Below are 21,791 nucleotides of genomic sequence, written 5' to 3' on the forward strand. Positions count from 1 at the left end.
GTTCTGCATCAATGATGATTTGGAGTAAGCATGTGTGAGTTGAGTGCTTCTCAAATGGTTTATCTTCAGGAAGAAAAACATTTTTCCATATCATCAAGTCGTGAGCCAATTTTTAATCATTCAAGTTTATTTCACAGAAAAATAGCACACTAGACTTGTCTTGTTAATCGGTGTGACTTTGACTAAAATAATCTTGTTTTGTCACCAGAAAAATGGCTACAGCTAAAGCATCTGGTTTTGTTTCTATAAAAAATAGTAACATTTCTGTATTTGTTTTCAGAAAGATGGCTGAAAATATCGTTTTTTGTTGCCCCATTTAGATTTAAAAAAAATATATTCCCATGTCTGTCCTGAGTCCTCCTCCAACTTGTTAGTCGGTTTGCCTTTTGCTAAAATACTCACTAATAATCACTAGAAAAAAGGCTAAAATAATCTGGTTTTGTTGCAACAATTTGATTTTTTTCTCCCTAAACTTTTTTTTTTCATGCACACATCTGACTGTGACTCACTGAAAATGACACACAATCCACTTTTATGTCACGACCCAGCAGTTGGGAACCACTGGTCAACTGTATAACAGTTACTGTAATATTTCCATGTCTGTCCAGAGTGATTGACCACTTTGCAAAAATGAAAACGAGACGTCACAGTTTACTTCTCAGAAAATGATTCCCTGAACAGACACACAACAGTTGTTCATTTATTCTATTACTGTGGCTTTATTGTTTTGTGTATATTTTATAGTTTTGTGTATCTGAAATAGGATTAGCCACATTGCCATAAATGGAAATTAAATAATATAAAAGAACCCAGAGATGTAGGGGTGCTTTATTTTTTGTTTTTCTTTTGTAGATGTTAAATTTGCAGATGATTACTGCAATATATATTTCAAAAAGATTAATTGCTCTTCCTTTTTGCTTTTACCAGTAGCAGTTTAGAAGTCTGGAGTAAAATAGTGCACAAGTAGGTCAAATGCATTAGTTAATTTCAGGTGGTCAATCAAAGATCCATACAACATAATCTGATATGATTTCATAGTTTAAAGCACTATTTATGTATTTTTTATGATAAATAAGTGCTAAAAATGTTTTTGGTTGCGCGCTTTGCACGCTCACATGAATTATTTGTGCCCCAAGTGTGCCCCAGTACAGTATTAGGTCTAGTGACGCCCCTGCGTACAACCCTAGTAGCAATGGTACGCACTGATGGATGCAAGGTGCAGCCTGGAGGTGTAAGGCTTTTTGTTTTGTCAACACTTCCCTCCGTGACCCACTGGGCCGCCCCCCGGTGAGGCAAATATGACTGTATTAATGGAGGACGACCGGCTCCCCTCACACATCCACATGTGGCACAGAGGTGGGGAGTGACGAGTGCGGACAAGGAAGGACGGGTGCATTAAGTGTTAGCAGGAGGGGTACAAAGCGAGAGAAAGGGCGGCAAAGGCCAACGTCTCTTGTGTGCTTCCCCGCAGCCGTGTCACATCTTATTTTGGTCAATCCCGTCTCTTCACCCCCTTCGTCCACCTCCTCCTCTTCTCCTCCTCGCTAATTGTGGATGTGACCCCCTTTTAAAAGCTCATCTCCCTCATGCTGGCCGGTCAACACGGTTTGTACAAAGGAGATCACAGAAGAAGGGAGGCAATAATAGCTTTTGTTGATGGTGTTCATATTCCTGGCAAATCTTCCCAAACAAGCACGAGTTAGATTCCTGAGTGTGTGTGTGTGTGTGTGTTTTAGCACTTTTTGTCCAAAAGAGGAAGCCCTCCCGCTCGCTTCTCAGCATCTCCGCTCGCAGCTGTTAGGCATCTGCTCTCAATGACCGTGCTGGAATGGATAAGAAAAAAACAACCTAAAGCTACCAAGGAGTGAAACTTCCGTCACCCGCCCCTTCCCCTTCCAACAACACCCGCTCAACTCAAGTGACAGGTGCTTCTTTGAAATAGGATACGTCGGAATACATCAGCTTTGTTCTGGTTCTTTCGGAAGAAATCTCACGAGTGGGACTGAAGAAACATCTGTTGTGGGAATGGTATCAGTACAGTATCACTCCTCAGTCTGTGAGTGGTTTTCTTGTTAAGATTTTACTGTCCCTTGTTTTTTTTTTAGTGCAAGGCACAGACACAAGAAATTGGAGACTTTTTAGGCGGGGGCTGTATCCTGTTAGAACCATATCTGGTAACTTATGTAGGTGTTCAATATAAAGCCCATATGTGCAGAAATAACTTTTCCCAGCTAATACAAATATTAAGAGTATTGTAATGTTGTTTCGTATAGGGCTGGTTAATATATCGATATACTCGACATATCGCGGCGTTTGTCTCTGTGCGATATAGAAAATGACTTGTGACGAACTCTCACCGTCCAGGTTCCATGGACCACCAAAGATAGACATTACGTCAAGCAGTTTGTGACTTTTGTTTTATTATTTCAATAAATCCTTTCAGCTTTCGCTTTTCAGCCGGCCGCGTCTGCGTCTTCCTTCGGCTCTCTTCCTCTTCCGCGCTCGCTCCACATCCGCTTCTCTCTGGCTTCGTCTCTGGTCTCCGCCTCTCTCCTCCATGTTTCTGGCTGTCGCCCTTTTACAGAGTGTGCGAGGATTATTTAATTGTGCCCAGCTGGGCGCCCCGCGCACCTGATCACAATTGCGGTGTCGCTCCGGTCGCTCGCCATTCACACCTCCTCGCCGCCATCTTGGGCCGGTCTCCGGCGTGCCCTGCCTTGCTGTCGGACTGCTGGCCCCGCCTCTCCACAGACTATATCGTGATATTCGAGTATATGTTCTAACGCAGTTACTTGTAGCTGCAGGCATTACACTACAGGCTCTTCTTCACTCGTTCTTGTCTCTCCTTCTCACAGACAAGCGCACCTTCTTACATATGTCACATACTGTCGCGTCATACGCCCTCGCAAGAGAGGTAGCAGCATGGCTAACATTTTCTGTGATATTAGCGCAGTGGTAATACGAAAGAGACAAGGTGCCAATCTGGTAGCAAATGAAGAATTAATTCCTGAGAAAAACAGCAGGGGTCCATCGTTTGGCAGTGGTTTGGCTTCAAGCGGGAAGATGTCGAACAAGTGTGCGGCAAAAGTGCCGTTACAAAAAGTAGCAAATTCTAGCATAATTTGAAAAGTCCCCCGCTAGAGAATGAAGATTGCTTGAAACTGCATGTCAACATCTCCGTTCGGTGCCACACCCACAAAATGCCAAAACAACCATTTCCAGATCGTATGAAAAAAATAGTTAACAAAAGAATTTAACAACGTCCGTAGTAACCTCCCACATAGCGAAGGACATACACTATTTGATTTCCTGTTATGCAGCTCATTTTTATTTGACACTTACTGAAGTATCTTGTGTGACATCATGCACAAACGTGCACTTTATTTGTTTTAAACTATTGTAGTGGCGTTCTGTACAAAAAGTGCACTTTAGTCATACAGTACGTCCTCTTAGTGACATATGCACAAAAGTGCAATAATAGCTTGTTTTAAAATGACTCTGACAATCTTGCACTTTCTGTTCTGGAAATTACATGAATGTTTGTGCCACTGCTTAATAACTGTTTAATAAATACAGTTTTTGTAAATTGACTTGTGATTTCCCTCTCTGCATGAAAGTTTAAAATGAGCATATATTAATGCAGTATGAAGAAGAATGTTTAATGTAGACACATAGAATCATCATACAGCTGTGATTATATGCATCAAGTATTCATTAAAGGCTAAGGCAAAATATGGAGATATATATCGTGTATCGTGACATGGCTTGAAAATATCCAGATATTAATAAAAGTCCATATCGCCCAGCCGTAGTTTCGTACTAGTCCTCTAGTACATTGGTTCTCAAATGGGGGTACGTGTACCCCTGGGGGTACTTGAAGGTATGCCAAGGTGTACATGAGATTTAAAAAAAATATTCTACAAATTGCAACAATTTAAAAATCCTTTATAAATATATTTATTGAATATATTTCAACAAAATATGAATGTAAGTTCATAGACTGTGAAAAGAAATTCAACAATGCAATATTCAGTGTTGACAGTTAGATTTTTTTGTGGACATGTTAAATAAATATTGATGTTAAAGATTTATTTTTTTGTGAAGAAATGTTTAGAATTAAGTTCATGAATCCAGATGGATCTCTATTACAATCCCCAAAGAGGGCATTTTAAGTTGATGATTACTTCTATGTGTAGAAATCTTTATTTATAATTAAATCACTTTTTTCAACAAGTTTTTAGTTATTTTTATATCTTTTTTTCCAAATACTTCAAGAAAGACCACTACAAATGAGCAATATTTTGCACTGTAATACAATTTAATAAATCACAAACTGATGACATAGTGCCGTATTTTACTTCTTTATCTCTTTTTTTCTACCAAAAATGCTTTGCTCTGATTAGGGGGTACTTGAATTAAAAAAAATGTTCACAGGGGGTACATCATTGAAAAAAGGTTGAGAACCACTGGTCTAGTACAGTGTTTTTCAACCTTCTTTTGAGCCATGGCACATTTTTTTCCATAGAAAAAATCTCGAGGCACACAACCTGCAGAAATCATTAAAAAATAAAACTCAGCAACCGATATTGACGGTAAAGAGTCATTTTCGCAATTGTTGGATATTAATTCAAACCAGGGCTGGGCGATAAGGCCTTTTATTAATATCTTAATATTTTTAGGCCATGTCACGATGTATATCTCCATATTTTGCAGAAATATCATCAGGTCGGACCAAAACGAAAACACGGTTCATCTTTTTTCTACTTTTCCTTTTCTTTGTGGTGGTCTACAGCCTAGTGCGGGGGTCAGCAACCCGCGGCTCTAGAGCCGCCAGCCTTGCCCTAGTGCAGGGGTCGGGGACCTTTTTGGCTGAGAGAGCCATGAAAGCCAAATATTTCAAAATGTATTTCCGTGAGAGCCATATCATATTTTTTAACACTGAATACAACTAAATGCGTGCATTTTTAAGTAAGACCAACATTTTTGGAGTATAATAAGTCTTTTATTCTTTTTAATAACATTGTTATTCTGAAGCTAACCAATAATAAAGAAAATGTCATGTCTGTTGATCATGTTTTTGTTTGGCCATGTGCTGTTTGTCCTTTGGACTCTTTAAGTTCCGGTTTTTTTCCACTCCCTTGTCTGGTTTCCTTGGTTACTCATTTTGTCCACCTGTCTGGTGGACAAAAAGCCCGCTCACCTGCTTCCCGAGCACTAATCAGAGGCAGCATTTAAGCTCGTCTTTGCCAGTCAGTCGCCCTGTGCTGACTTGTTTCATGCCTTGCCATAGTTTCGTGCTTCATGCCATGCCAAGTACGTTTTGTTTAATTTATGTTCTTGGTCTGTTTATGCGTTAGCTTTGTTCTTTAGCCCAAGTTGTGCCTCCGCTGTGAGCGATTTTTGTTTGTATATTTTTTTAGTTAAAATTAAATCATGTTTTTACCTAAAGGCCATGTGCCGAGTAGTCCGTCTGCCTTCCTGGGAGAACGACATCGCAGCAAGCTGCAACCCCCCCCCCATCGTGACATAAAATACTTCTTACCATTAATGCGACTTCTTGAACAGGTGCGGTAGAAAATGGATGGATGGATATAAATGCATGAAAATGTTTTATATTTTGCACGTTATTTTTTGCAATGTGATTACCAGCGAAATTATTCATAATTATCGCGTTAAGCAATGTCAGCTAAGATTTATCTGAGAGCCAGATGCAGTCATCAATAGAGCCACATCTGGCTCTAGAGCCATAGGTTCCCTACCCCTGCCCTAGTGGCTCTCTGGAGCTTTTTCAAAAATATATGAAAAATTGAAAAGGATGAAGGGAAAAAAACATTTTTTGTTTTAATATGGTTTCTGTAGGAGGACAAACATGACACAAACCTCCCTAATTGTTATAAAGCACACTGTTTGTATTAAACATGCTTCACTAATTCGAGTATTTGGTGAGCGCCGTTTTGTCCTACTAATTTTGGTGGTCCTTGAACTCACCGTAGTTTGTTTACGTGTACAACTTTCTCCGACTTTTTAAGACGTGTTTTATGCCACTTCTTTTCCTGTCTCATTTTGTCCACCAAACTTTTAACATTGTGCATGAATGCACAAAGGTGAGTTTTGTTGATGTTATTGACTTGTGTGGAATGCTAATCAGACATAATTGGTCACTGCATGACTGCAAGCTAGTCAATGCTAACATGCTATTTAGGCGAGCTGTATGTACATATTGCATCCATCCATCCATGTTCTACCGCTTATTCCCTTTTGGGGTCGCGGGGGGCGCTGGCGCCTATCTCAGCTACAATCGGGCGGAAGGCGGGGTACACCCTGGACAAGTCGCCACCTCATCGCAGGGCCAACACAGATAGACAGACAACATTCACACACTAGGGCCAATTTAGTGTTGCCAATCAACCTATCCCCAGGTGCATGTCTTTGGAAGTGGGAGGAAGCCGGAGTACCCGGAGGGAACCCACGCATTCACGGGGAGAACATGCAAACTCCACACTGAAAGATCCCGAGCCTGGATTTGAACACAGGACTGCAGGACCTTCATATTGTGAGGCAGACGCACTAACCCCTCTACCACCGTGAAGCCCGCACATTGCATCATTATGCCTCATTTGTAGCTACATTTGAGCTCATTTAGTTTCCTTTAAGTCCTCATAACTCAATTTATATGTCATGACACACTATCTGAATGTAATATGGCTTTTAATTTTCTGCTGCTCCAGACGGATTTGTTTTTGTATTTTTGGTCCAATATGGCTCTTTCAACATTTTTGGTTGCCGACCCCTGCCCTAGTGCATCTCGTCTTTTGTCTCCCAGGCAACATATTGGACAGCATGTTACTGCGCGCGTCCAGCAAGGAGGCGTCAGAGGGCAGGAAGGAGAACGGCGGAAGCACGTCCACCGCTTCCTCGTCGCAGAGACTCCTGTGGTGTCACTGCTACCACCACTGTCCTGACGACTCCGTTAACAACACATGCAGGTACGCCTGCGCAATGTAACACAAAAAAGATGTTTATTACTATATTTATATTATTTTTTAAATGTGTCTTTCTAGGACTGATGGTTACTGTTTTACCATGGTGGAGGAAGAAGGAGGCGTACCGGTCTTAAGTGCAGGCTGTCTGGGGCTTGTTGGATTTGAGTTTCAGTGTCGAGTGAGTAGGTTTGAATCACTTTGCTTTGTTTTTGTTCTTTTTGTATCCCACCTGGATTCACAGTCCACCTCTTTTTGGGCTGATTTGGATCATATCTGAATTTTCTGCATTTCTAACCATACTTGGCATCTAAAAATCAACATTAAAAATTATCATTTTGATCAAGTTATGACCGTACTTGCCAACCTCGAGACCTCCCAATTCGTGAGATGGAGGGGGTTTGGTGGTAGCGGGGGCGTATATTGTAGCGTCCCGGAAGAGTTAGTGCTGCAAGGGGTTCTGGCTATTTGTTCTGTTTGTTGTGTTACGGTGCGGATATTCTCCCGAAATGTGTTTGTCATTCTTGTTTGTTGTGGGTTAACAGTGTGGCACATTTTGTAACAGTGTTAACGTTTTTTATATGGCCACCCTCAGTGTGACCTGTATGGCTGTTGACGAAGTATGCCCTGCATTCGATTATGTGTGTGTGTAAAAGCTGCATATATCATGTGCCTGGGCCGACACGCTGTTTGTATGGAGGAAAAGCGGACGCTCAAGGTAGTGCCTTAAAGGCACACCCCCAATATTGTTGTCCGGGTAAGAATCGGGAGAATGGTTGCCCCGGGAGATATTCGGGAGGGGCGCTGAAATTCAAGAGTCTCCCGGAAAAATCAGGAGGGTTGGTAAGTCTGGTTACGACATGATTTCCTTTGTATTGTAAAACATTTGACAACATTTTTGTTGCATATATGTTTAGTCTTGTCACATCTGGATGATGTCAGGTATGAATACATGTTGGTTTTCTACATGACAATTTTAGGATTCATTATTAAGGAAAATAATTACATATTATGTTTAAAAAAAAAAAAACTATATTTGAAAACATGTACCCCATCCATCCATTTTCTACCGCTTGTCCCTTACGGGGTCACGTGGAGTGCCGGAGCCTATCTTAGCTGCATTCGGGCGGAAGACGCACACCCTGGACAAGTCGCCACCTCATCACAGGAAAACATGTACCAAAATCTTTAAATAACTGGTGTAATATATATATTTATTTAATGTTGACCAACATCTTTAAATAACTGGTATAATATCTATCCATCCATCCATTTTTTACCGCGTGTCCCTTTTGGGGTCGCTGGAGCCTATCTCAGCTGCATTCGTGCGGTAGGCGGGGTACACCCTGGACAAGTCGCCACCTCATCGCAGCTGGTGTAATATATATATATTTTTTTAATGTTGACCAAAATCTTTAAATAATTGGTGTAAAATATAAATATTTTTAAATTTTCAGATTTTTAAATGTGAGCCCAATAAAAATGTGTGAACATTTGTCAAAACATGCACACCTATTAGTGTTGCCTTTGTCATTATTTTTCTGACAAACACACCGTGTGGTAGCGCTCTCATTAAAGCTTCACATTTTGACCCCCAGAAGTTTCATTGACTTGAAATTTCTCTTACAAAACATCCACTGGAACTTTAGGGTCTTTTTGCAGACTCTCCATAAAATCTAGTACACGCATTGCAGGCACGGCCAAGAACACCTGTAATATTTAAGCAATATGTTTTTTAGGATTAAGTTCAAGGGTGGACCCCGGGATGCAGAAAATGGAGGCAAGTTATGCGATAAAAAATGAAAATATTTAATAAGTCCAAAAATGGTAACTAAGGGTGATGGGGCAAAAGTGCACACCATGGGAAATATAACAAAAGTAGTCTCTTTTAGAGGTTGGCGTGGCAAAACTAGTCCTCTCGAAACAAGGTGGCTAGGAAACAAAAACCCAGCGAGGTCAAAATTACAAGAATATGCGAAGGCAACATACCAGGGAAGCTGAATCAAGGTAGCACACGTCAGAGAGGAGTTCAGGAACAATAACCGGCAGGGACCAGCTGGCGGAGACGCGCTTAAATGCTACCGGGAAGTGATTAGCACAGGTGTGCCTCGTTGGGGACAAAAAGACTGGGGAAAGATACTGACAAACCAATAGAGAAGGCAGGGAGAAGACAATAATCACAACAATATTATGATTAAAAATGTTTGAAAAATTTATTAAAATCGACATTTTTGTGGTGTAAAATGTTGATTTTTTTTTTTTATGTTGAGCTTTCATGCGTGCATTTTTATGTGTAAGCAGCACACAAAATGGTGAACAAATTTCAAAACATGTTTTTTTTTACCAATTATTTTTTTGGGGGACAAAAACACCATAAAGCCTGCTCAATTGCCTTGTCGTTATGGTGTCCGCCCTGAGATCAGTAGGTCGTGAGTTCGAACCCCTGCCCGAGTCATACCAAAGACTGCAAAAATAAAAAAACGGCACCTATTACAGTGATTCCTCTAAAAAAAGTGGTGCTCTAGGGCAGGGGTCGGGAACCTTTTTGGCTCAGAGAGCAATGAAAGCCAAATATTTTAAAATGTATTTCCTCGAACGCCGTATAATATTTTAACACTGAATACAACTGTCAGGTTCAAACACTGATGACATCTATTAAACAGATAAGAAGCAAGGAATTAAACAGAGACTGGGTTCAATTTAGCTCAATGAGGAGAAACGCGTAGACCTGTACCCTTGTACCACACTCTGACAGGAAAATTCTACTCCTCCTCTTTTATTTGGACTTTCCATGATTACAACAACTAAATGCGTGCGTCTCTTATTTTTATCAATATCATTGTTATTCTAAAGGTAACCAATAATAAATAAAATACATTTGACAATTATTGCGACTTCTTGAACAGGTGTGATAGAAACGGATGGATGGATGCTCTAGGTCAGCGGTGTCAAAAGTGCGGCCCGCAGGTAATTTTTTAACGGCCCTAAGCACATTCTAAAAATACGATTAAAAAAATAAAAAACAGCAAAAGTGCTATAAAAGAGTAAATAGGGGAATTTTGACAACAAAATGTTACAATGGTTACACTAATAACGCAAAGCTGCCATGCAGGCTGTTATTTTCTTTAAAAAAATAATAATTAATCAAAATCAATGTCACATTAAATATTCCACTTTGAGATATTTTTTGCGGAAAATGTTGCATATTTTGTGTTTGCCATATAAAAAACTAAGTTGTTTTTTTTTTTCTAAAGAAGGGCCTAATAAGAACAAACAAAAAACATAAAAGTTATAATTGACAGATGGATCTGAAGTTGATCTCAAGACGATTGTGTTTAAAGTAAAAAAAAAGTTTTTTATTTTTAATGAGTAGGACCCTTTTAGATGCCCAATAATTGTAGTCCGATTTTTTGTGTGTGTCATTGCTAAAAAATAACAAAAAATTGAAATAAACTGTGTTATGTGTTGAAATTTTTAAGACTCCAATTATTCTATAATCTCAAATATTCCTTATTAAAATTCTATTGGGGGAAACTATTGCATATTTTGTGTTTTTTTTCCATAACAAAACATGGTTTTCTTTGACAAAAAGGGCATACAACTTAAATCTTTAAAAACGTTATATTGGCACATTTAGAGATTTAAACCTTGAATAACAATAATACAAAATATAGACACATTTTAAATATTTTCTTTGACCAAAATCCTTTGGGGTCCCTAGGATCAAGCCTGAGTGGAGGCCTAAATGTATATTTTTACACATATATTGTATTGGTTTTTGAAATAAAAACATATCAAAATGGCCCCCGCTTGCTTTGATTTTTCAGTGTGCAGCCCCCCGGGGCTGTCCTGAGATACCGAGTATGTCATTATTTTTGACTTAGTAAATATTGACTTACGAAGACAAAATTACTACGTCAAATTAATAAGGCAACAAGAAAAGTATCCTACGCTTGTCTTTTGTAAAGTAAACTGTATAGCCGATATGGGCATCTACATCCACTATATGATCTGAGAAGCAAGACAGGACATAAAACAAAAAACATTTTTTTTATCATTTTTTAAGACTTTAGTTAAGGCTACGAGAAACCCTGCATTCCCTCCCTGCTTGGCACTCAGCATCAAGGGTTGGAATTGGGGGTTAAATCACCAAAAATGACTCCCGAGCGCGGCCACCGCTGCTGCTCACTGCCCCCCTCACATCCTAGGGGGTGGAACAAGGGAATGGGTCAAATGCAGAGGGTAATTTCACCACACTTAGTGTGTGTGTGACTATCAGTGGTACTTTAACCGGGCCGCGGCTCGATTGGTACCGGGCTGCAGAAGAATTTTGTATTTATTGTTTTATTTTAATTTATTTATTTTATTAATATTATTTTTTTTATTAAATCAACATTAAAAAAAGATGCATTTACAATTAGTGCACCAACCCGAAAAACCTCAATTTTTCATGACAAAAAAAAAAAAAAAAGCAACAAAAAGGTTGGGGACCACTGATTTAAACCCTTTAATTTGTACCCCATAAGTCAGACTGACTTAAAGACACCTTTCAGAAACTGACAAGCATCCATCTGTCCATCCATTTTCGACCGCTTGTCCCTTTTGGGGTCGTGGGGGTGCTGGAGCCTATCTCAGCTGCATTCGGGCGGAAGGCGGCGTACACCCTGGACAAGTCGCCACCTCATCGCAGGGCCAACACAGACAACATTCATACAATCGGGCCAATTTAGTGTTGCCAATCAACCTACCCCCAGGTGCATGTATTTAGAGGTGGGAGGAGGAAGCCGGAGTACCCGGAGGGAACCCAAGCAGATGCATAAAGTCTGAGCTGGATCAAGCTTAGACACAGGCAGGACTTGGAAACACCTTCTCCATACGTCATTGAGTATTTGCCTCGTGATTATACAAATTGAAGCATTCAGGATCATGTTAAAAAGGCATTTTCTAGAATTGACTCAGGCGGTCCTGATACATTCTCAGCATCATCCAAGTTGTGTTTACTTCCCTCCAGGACACCTGGAGCTCGCATCAGAGGAAGTCACTGGAATGTTGCACGGATCAAGATTACTGCAATCAAAACCTTCACCCTACTCTGCCGCCGCTTAAACCTCCTCGTAAGTTTGTCTCCTTTACTGTTTGTTCTGGGATTATACCGCTAACATATTTTTTTTGTCTACTTCTTGCAGTTTACGTCGATGGAAAAATCCGCCACGTGGCCTTGTTTATCTCAGTCACGGTCTGCAGCATCATACTGGCTGCTATCATTGTCTTCTGCTACTTCAGGTCACGATCACGTCTCAAAGATCCTTGCATTTAGCTTCTGCTCACTATTTGTTTTCCATTATTTGCAGATACAAGCGCCAGGTGTCCCGCCCTCGCTACACCATAGGCCTGGAGCAGGATGAGACTTTCATCCCTCCTGGAGAGTCCCTGAAGGATTTGATAGAGCAGTCGCAAAGCTCTGGTTCAGGCTCAGGGCTCCCTCTGTTGGTAAGATGCTGGTATTACATCAGAAATCGAGGCCTTTAATCTTCCTCTTGTGTTAGATTTCTGTTACCATCTCCCATGTCTTAAATCAGCTGTAAAATACACTAAAAACAATTATCTATCGTCCATTGTGTTTTGTCATCTCTAGTTTACATTGTTAGGCTTCCTTATCCATGAAAATATATTTTTTTATATTTTTGGTGTGGGCGTTTTTTTTGGTCATTATACCCCTCGATTTGAAATAAAAAAATGGTAAAATGAACCTCAAGAGAATCGTATAAATAAATAAAAGGTTGTTGTGTTGCCTGGCTTTTACTGAGAGGTATTAGAACACATCTCTTAAATAAATGTGTTTTTTTCATTTAAATAATTTTATACTGAATTGACCTCACATGCCCGTCTTTGTTTGTTTTTGTGCTGGATAACAAGGTAAAATGAGAATCCTCTAAATCTCACATGATTGGGAGAGAAGCTGGCTGTCAGTTTGTTCAGTTTTGGCTCTAATTATTGCTTGATTATCTTATTTTTATAACTGGGTCAGAACTGACCCTAACAACACCAAGGTCAACATTTCAACCAGAGCCTTTTATAATTTAGTGGAAAAAATAAAATAAAGGTTTGTTTTGTTAAAATAGAGGTTCCTGACGAAGTCAAAAATCCTTGATGCAAAAAAACACTTTTATGTGGTTCTTTTATGTATTTAAAAACTAAAACGGGTCGGTGCCGACCATAACGCAAGACAAAAGTTAAAACTTGCATAAAATAAGAATGTGATATGAGTGAAGATAGTTTTGTTTTCTCTCATAATTAACTTTTAAGGCTAATAATATGTAACTAGTGTGTGTGCAAGTTAATGTTTAAAGTATGCAAGAATAACTAGCATTAAAAAAACATTTCATATGATGAGGTCTGAAATTGTTGAAAAAAAATGCATGCAGTGAAGCGGCAAACATAGATTTTTATAATAATTCTATGTGAGGAACAAGAGGGTAAAAAATGAAGAAAGAAAACAGCTTCTTTAGAAAAAATGCTCTAAAAGTAACATGGCATTATGATTCTTTTTTTAAATTTTATTTTATTATAAAGACAAATTACACACATCCCGGATTACAACGTTATACAAGGAAAATATGCAACTGGCCCAAAGTTTCCTAAAAATGGTACCTAAAATATAAAACAATCGACGCTCTGTGCATCTTATTTGATTATATTTTATACTTTATACTTTGATTATATCTAGAGATGTCCAATAATGGCTTTTTTTTTGCCGATATCCAATATTGTCCAACTCTTAATTGCTGATTCCGATAGCAACTTATATATAAAGTTGTGAAATCAACACATTATTATGCCTAATTTTGTTGTGATGCCCCGCTGGATGCATTAAACAATGTAACAAGGTTTTCCAAAATAAATCAACTTAACTTATGGAAAAAAATGCAAAAATGGCACTGTCATATTTATCATTGAAGTCACAAAGTGCATTATTTTTTTTAACATGCCTCAAAACAGCAGCTTGGAATTTGGGACATGAGGATGTTGATTTGGGGCGGGGGGGTGGGGGGGGGGGTCCAAGAAGAGTTAGTGCTGCAAGGGCTTCTGGGTATTTGGGCTGTTGTGTTTAAGTTGTGTTACGGTGCAGGTGTTCTCCCGAAATGTGTTTGTCATTCTTGTTTGAGTGGGTTCACAGTGTGGCGCCTATTCGTAACAGTGTTAAAGTTGTTTATATTGCCACCCTCAGTGTGACCTGTATAGCTGTTGACCAAGTATGCCTTGCATTCACTGGTGTGTGTGTGTGTGTGAAAAGCCGTAGATATTACGTGATTGGACCGGCACACATAGGCAGTGCCTTTAAGGTTTACTGGCGCTCTGTACTTCTCCCTACATCCATGTACCACTCCGTTCAGCGGCGTTTTGAAAAGTCATACATTTTACTTTTTGAAACCCATACCGATATTACATTTTAAAGCATTTATCGGCCAATAATATCGGCAGTCCGATATTATCGGACACCTCTACCCTTTTAAAAACATTCAAACACTTTAATGAACATTTTTTTTTTTTTTGACATGGTGTAAGTATATATGTAATGTAGTAACGGGCAAATTAATCCATCCATCCATTTTTTACCGCTTATCCCCTTCGGGCATTAACATTTAATATTCACATAATTTGATCATTTTAAGCATACGCGGCGCATTCATTTAAAAAAACGCATCGCAATGTTTGCTTTTCTTCGACTACATCACTTTATTATTACTCACTGCAGACTTCATGGGAGCCAACTAACATAATAAAACACCACTTACTGTACACTGTCTGCTGTCTGCCGTCATTAGAATGCCATATTTTCCCATTAAGATGACAAATGACTCATAATCCTCACGAAGAAAAGGAGGGTGGAACCGAGTGTCTTTTTGAGTCTAAAATAGCTGTCAAAGTGTACCAACAGGTTGGATTACATCCGTGTCCTTTTACTATCCTTGTAAGAGGATATAGATTATCATGTATCATAAAGTTTGACAAGCAAGGAAATGAGGAAGCAACAATCTATCTATATTGATGGACTTACATTGTATTGTTTTTTTCTCATTTTTAATGTACAAAAGGTGGCCCCTTGCATACTTCAATTTTTTTTAATGTGGTCTAGGCTGATCCTTACATCTTCCCAAATAGTCCATATTAAACCAGGTATTTCGGCTAATGTTGTGCTTTCCCTTAATAATTTTAGTGGTTTATGTTTGAAAAAGGGCTTAAAAACAAAAAGACATACCTTAAGTTCTGGGTGTTTTTTTATGACAAGGACCATTTTGGGACCAAAGTGTGAAGAAATGTAAAACATGAATTTCCCTTCAGGTTCAGAGGACCATCGCCAAGCAGATTCAGATGGTGAAGCAGATAGGTAAAGGACGGTACGGTGAGGTCTGGATGGGACACTGGCGAGGAGAGAAGGTGGCCGTCAAAGTTTTCTTCACCACCGAAGAGGCCAGCTGGTTCCGAGAGACTGAAATCTATCAGACGGTCCTGATGAGGCACGAGAACATACTTGGTATGCCACGTCACCTTTGGGTAGTACTGCAGTTTTCCTAACCAATCAGAATAGGCAAGAAAATACCAGGTCCTCTTGCTCAGGTTTCATCGCAGCAGACATCAAAGGGACCGGCTCGTGGACTCAGCTCTACCTGATCACTGACTACCACGAGAACGGCTCATTGTACGACTACCTCAAGTCCACCATGCTGGACAGCAAGGCCATGCTGCGACTGGCCTACTCGTCCGTGTCGGGCCTGTGCCACCTCCACACCGAGATCTTTGGCATGCAGGGCAAGCCCGCCATCGCTCACAGGGACCTGAAGAGCAAGAACATCTTAGTCAAGAGGAACGGCGCCTGCTGCATCGCCGACCTGGGACTGGCTGTCAAATTCATCAGGTGAGTGTGTTTCAGATTTTTGGTGTCAGAAGTGGGATGATTAGCTCTGAGAGTAGCCGGTTTCATATACAATCTTGCTACCATGTTTTTAAACTCCATAGCCTGGTTTGAGGGTACTTGTCCTCGGAGGTATTTTGTCAGAAGTGGGATTTTTAACCATGAGATACCTAGATAGTGTGATGAAGTCTTGCCCAGTAGAATTTTTTTTAAACTAAATGGATCTTGTTTTAGATTTTTTTTAAACTACTAATCCTCAGTTTCTAGTGTAAGTAGTGGAATGATTGGACAATAAGCCATCCAGTTCTGAGTAGAATGGCTATGTACGTTTGAACTGCCTACCAGGTTTTTAAAACCAATGGAATGTGGTTTTAGTTTGGCTTGGGCCTATAAGGTCCTCACATTTAAGGGCAAAATACGTCATCCAGATCTGGCTAACGCGGTTTTTAACCAGGTCTGATTTCAGGTTGAAGCTACAATTTCACAAAATGATCTGGTTTCAGAAGTGGGATTATTATTGGTGAGGACATTCAATATGACCCTGGTGACAGGTGACCCCTGTGTGATAGACGAGGGACGTGTGAACTATTACTTTTGAGGTGATACATAGTGTCAGAAGTGGGATTATTTTGGTGAGGCCATTTGCAAGTACCCTTGTGACAGGTGACACTTGTGCGGTAGACGAGGGATGGGTGAACCATTACTTGTGAGGTGATACATGGTGTCAGAAGTGGGATCATTAGTCATGAGACCATTTATAAAATACATAGCTCGGTAGTGTTCCACAAATACCATTGTATGTGTGAGCAGAATTTCAAAACCAGTTAGTTTGTTTTGAATGTTTCTAGTGTCAGGCCATACACCTACCTGCACTTAAAAGAATGTGGTTTTAGTTTAGTTTGAGGATATTTATCCTCACATTGAAAGGTTAATTAGTCATCTTGATCTGGCTATCACGATTTTTAACCCGGTTTAAATTCAGGTTGAAGCTACAATTTCACAACATTTTCTGGTGTCAGAAGTGGGATCATTATTGGTGAGGCCATTTGGAAGTACCCTGGTGACAGGCAACCCCTGTGGGATAGACAAGGGATAGGTGAACCATTACTTGTGAGGTGATACTTGGTGTCAGAAGTGGGATCATTTTTGGTGAGGCCAATTAGAAGGACCCTTGTGACAGGTGACCCCTGTGTAATAGACGAGGGATAGGTGAACCATTACTTGTGAGGTGATACATGGTGTCAGAAGTAGGATTATTTTTGGTGAGGCCATTTGGAAGGAGGCTTGTGACAGGTGACCCCTGTGCGATCGACGAAAGATGAGTGAACCATTACTTGTGAGGTGATACATGGTGTCAGAAGTGGGATCATTTTTGGTGAGGCCATTTGGAAGGACCCTTGTGACCCCTGTTTATTTTGCATCCTAAAAGTTTTTGTGTCCACCCCAGCGACACCAATGAGGTGGACATCCCTCCTAACACCAGAGTGGGCACCAAGCGCTACATGCCCCCCGAAGTTCTGGACGAGACCCTGAACAGAAGTCACTTCCAGTCGTACATCATGGCTGACATGTACAGCTTTGGACTTATCCTGTGGGAGATTGCTCGCCGCTGCGTGTCCGGAGGTATCTCGCCACGCTTCCTCCCACAATGACATTTTTTTATGACCTTTTCATCCCCAACATGGCGCTTTTTCTTGCACGTGAAGGCATCCTGGAGGAGTACCAACTGCCCTACCACGACCTGGTCCCCACGGACCCTTCATACGAGGACATGAGGGAGGTGGTGTGCATCAAGAAGCTGCGGCCCTCCTTCCCCAATCGATGGACCAGTGATGAGGTGAGAAGGATTGCACAAAAGCAGTTGGTGCAAACATGTCTGTGCAGGTCTGGATAAAGGTGCGGATATGATAGATCAATTATGTTGTATGATTTTAATGACGAGGTGGCGACTTGTCTAGGGTGTACCTTGCCTTGCACCCCATTTTAGCTGAGATAGGCTCCAGCACCCCAAAAGGGACAAGCGGTAGAAAATGGATGAATGGATTTCAATGACCAAATCTGGACATTCTAAGGAAGAATGCAGCATCCTGAGGGCTGATTGTAATATTGGGTAATGTTATTTAAATTTACAATAAATTAATATTTATGTTTTGTTTTTGTTTTTAACACAAATTGACATATTTAGAAAAAGAAGCAAAATTGCTTGTATTTGTTTGCATAATGTCATATCATTTGTACATATATATATATATATATATATATATATATATATATATATATATATATATATATATATATATATATATATATATATATATATATTACGGGTGTGGGGGAAAATCGATTTGAATACGAATCGAATCGTTTACGTTGTGCGATTCAGAATCGATTCTCATTTTTAAAAAATCGATTTTTTTGTTTTGTTTGGTTTTTTGTTCTTTTGTTGTTTTTTTTTATCAATCCAACAAACTACTACACAGCAATACCATAACAATGCAATCCAATTCCAAAACCAAACCTGACCCAGCAACACTCAGAACTGCAATAAACAGAGCAATTGAGAAGACACAAACCCGACACAGAACAAACCAAAAGTAATGAACCAAAAATGAATATTATCAACATCAGTATCAATATTAATTATAATTTCAGCATAGCAGTGATTAAAAATCCCTCATTGACATTATTATTAGAGATTTATAAAAAATAATAAAAAAGAACAATAGTGTCACAGTGGCTTACACTTGCATCACATCTCATAAGCTTGACAACACACTGTGTCCAATATTTTCACAAAGATAAAATAAGTCATATTTTTGGTTCGTTTAATAGTTAAAACAAATTTACATTATTGCAATCAGTTGATAAAACATTGTCCTTTACAATTATAAAAGCTTTTTTTTTTCTAAATCTACTACTCAGCTAGCATGTGAGCAGACTGGGGTAGAACCTGCTGAAATCCTATGTATTAAATGAATACAAAATCGTTTTGAATCGGAAAAATATCGTTTTTGAATCGAGAATCGAATCGAATCGAAAAAATCGATATATTATCGAACCATGACCCCAAGAATCGATATTGAATCGAATCGTGGGACACCCAAAGATTCGCAGCCCTAATATATATATATATATATATATACATACTCCGGCTTCCTCCCACCTCCAAAGACATGCACCTGGGGATAGGTTGATTGGCAACACTAAATTGGCCCTAGTATGTGAATGTGAGTGTGAATGTTGTCTGTCTATCTGTGTTGGCCCTGCGACGAGGTGGCGACTTGTCCAGGGTGTACCACGCCTTCCGCCCGATTGTAGCTGAGATAGGCGCCAGCGCCCCCCGCGACCCCTAAAAGGGAATAAGCGGTAGAAAATGGATGGATGGATATATACACACACACACGGTATAGGCCAAAAGTTTGGACATTCAACGTGTTTTCTTTATTTTCATGACTATTTACATTGTAGATTGTCACCGAAGGCATCACAACTATGAATGAACATTAAATGGAGTTATGTACTTTAATTAAGTAATGTGAAATAACCGAAAACATGTTTTATATCCTAGTTTCTTCAAAATAGCCACCCCTTTGTTCTGATTACTGCTTTGCATGTTACGCTTGCGTGGCATTGTGATGCCGGAGGCCGTCTTTGCTAGATGCAGAGGGATGTCAGGAAGCGGCTTGTAGGTGAGAATAAATGTATTTATTCTAGTAGCAGAAAAAAAAAATGCTGCGGTGCCCACGGCACGGAAAACAAAAGGAGTAGCAAAAGATGCTAGCATTAAAAATGCAGACTATGAGTGTAACTTGTTGCAGGGGAGCAAACAAGACCACCAGGCCGAGTGAGGCTACCGCGTGAACTAAATAGCCCTCTGATTAGTGCCCGGGCAACAGATGCGCGTCCCGAACACTAACCAGAGGCAGGTGACTATAATCTGCCGTCATGGCAACTGAGACACACAAACTCAACATGCTGCGAACACAAGTTAACGAAAAACATAAACAGAATATGATCCGGGCAGAGGATCATAATACTGCACTCCTGGCATTCTCTCCATGAGCTTCAAGCACACCTGTAAAGTGAAAACCCATTTCAGGTGACTACCTCTTGAAGCTCATTGAGTGAATGCCGAGAGTGTGCAAAAAAGTAATTAGATCAAAGGTTGGCTATTTTGAAGAAACTAGAATATAAAAAATGTTTTTAGTTATTTCACCTTTTTTGTTAAGTACATAACTACACATGTGTTCATTCATAGTTGTGATGCCTTCAGTGACAATCTACAATGTAAATAGTCATGAAATTAAAGAAAACACATTGAATGAGAATGTGTGTCCAAACTTTTGGCCTGTACTGTACGTATATATATATATATATACATATATATATATATATATATATATATATATATATATTTAATATATATATTTAATATATATATATATATATATATATATATATATATATAAGTGGGAGAACTTGCACAATTGGTGGCTGACTAAATACTTTTTTGCCCCACTGTAAATGCATCGCTAAGGTGTGTGTTCTGGCAATGCTTACTTAATGAGGACATCGCTCTGTTTACACAGTCACCTTTAAGGGACCTTTGACGGTATGGGGACCAAAAACAGGTCTCCTAAAAGGAAACCTTTTTAAATGAGTGCAGGTTTTGCTTTAACATTTAAGTGGTGAAACTTCCTATAAGAGGACAGCTGTAGTGCTGAAGATCATGTCATATTTAATATGAACTTTGTTTTTTTTTTTTTAAATGGTCCTCAGTCGTCACATACAAATCTGTGTGAATTATGTAAAATGTTTTAAATTTGGTCCCCGTGAACCATATTAACTATTTTTCTCCAGGGTCCCCAGTATGTATGAACAGCACATTACTTCATCAATCCAGAGATTTAAAGACGTGTATGAGCTAACTGGGCAGTGGCAATTTTACCTCATTTTTTTTATGCCTCCACAACCTGTAGAAAGGGTGGTCCCCACAAGATCAAAAACTTGGTCCCCCAGTTCAAATGATGATGTGTGTGTGTGTGTTTGCAGTGTTTGCGACAGATGGGAAAGCTGATGACGGAGTGTTGGGCTCACAATCCCGCCTCTCGCCTCACAGCTTTGCGTGTCAAAAAGACGGTGGCCAAGATGTCGGAATCCCAAGATATCAAGTTGTGATGTTTTCTTTGGGGGGGGGGCGTCACGCCACGCCGTGCTTTCTGTGAAAGCTAACTTAGCTCGTAGACGACAAAGAAGATGAAGTGGCGATCAGAAGATGTTCTTCAAAAGGCCATCGGTACCTGCAGCCTGAACCCCGCCCCTTGACCCTTGACCCTTGAAACCGGCCTCGTTAGGGACACGGCCTGACACTATGTGACAGACAAAAGGTATAAACTGTGAGACTTTCTACAGGATGGTTACATTTGTGGAGTGAACACATCTCTCTCTGTGAAACATATTAAAGGTATTTGTTAGAAGCTCACGTCGTGTGTCGCCTTTTCCTGCTGCTGTTCACGATTGTCCATGAAACTATTCATCGTTGTGTTAGTTGTGTTACTCTCCAATCAAACACACTTGACACATCTGCAACCATTTTTCCTTCTGTCGTCCTGTCCTGTGGGGGCTCCAATGGAAACTTTTATAGCAGATATGTTTCTCACTTTTAACTCACTTGTCTCACATGTAATTTTAAATTCAACGTTGACTTTAAATATTACATGAAAATGCTCAATCTAAACCTAAAATGTTATAAATGGGTTGTATTCGTACAGCGCCTTTCTACCTTCAAGGTACTCAAAGCGCTTTGACACTACTTCCACATTTACCCATTCACACACACATTCACACACTGATGGAGGGAGCTGCCATGCAAGGCGCTAACCAGCACCTATCAGGAG

General features: G+C 39.8%; 1 protein-coding gene across 2 annotated transcripts in view; it reads left to right on the plus strand.

Moving 5' to 3' along the window:
- Positions 1 to 21,376, plus strand: part of bmpr1ba (bone morphogenetic protein receptor, type IBa) — a 147,270-nt gene extending 125,894 nt beyond the window's left edge. The window contains exons 4-13 of one of the 2 annotated variants that reach the window (XM_061902015.1): positions 6,824 to 6,986; positions 7,062 to 7,161; positions 11,992 to 12,094; positions 12,167 to 12,263; positions 12,332 to 12,470; positions 15,324 to 15,516; positions 15,600 to 15,897; positions 17,342 to 17,517; positions 17,601 to 17,731; positions 20,947 to 21,376. In XM_061902015.1, coding sequence (XP_061757999.1) covers positions 6,824 to 6,986; positions 7,062 to 7,161; positions 11,992 to 12,094; positions 12,167 to 12,263; positions 12,332 to 12,470; positions 15,324 to 15,516; positions 15,600 to 15,897; positions 17,342 to 17,517; positions 17,601 to 17,731; positions 20,947 to 21,072 — 1,526 coding nt within the window. In that variant the 3' untranslated portion in view covers positions 21,073 to 21,376. Of the gene's footprint in view, positions 1 to 6,823; positions 6,987 to 7,061; positions 7,162 to 11,991; positions 12,264 to 12,331; positions 12,471 to 15,323; positions 15,517 to 15,599; positions 15,898 to 17,341; positions 17,518 to 17,600; positions 17,732 to 20,946 lie in introns of both variants that reach the window. The other variant, XM_061902004.1, reaches the window with a different exon arrangement.
- The last annotated feature ends 415 nt before the right edge of the window (positions 21,377 to 21,791 follow it).

Source organism: Nerophis ophidion, linkage group LG01 (genome assembly GCF_033978795.1).
Source record: "Nerophis ophidion isolate RoL-2023_Sa linkage group LG01, RoL_Noph_v1.0, whole genome shotgun sequence".
In the NCBI taxonomy this organism is placed as follows: domain Eukaryota; kingdom Metazoa; phylum Chordata; class Actinopteri; order Syngnathiformes; family Syngnathidae; genus Nerophis; species Nerophis ophidion.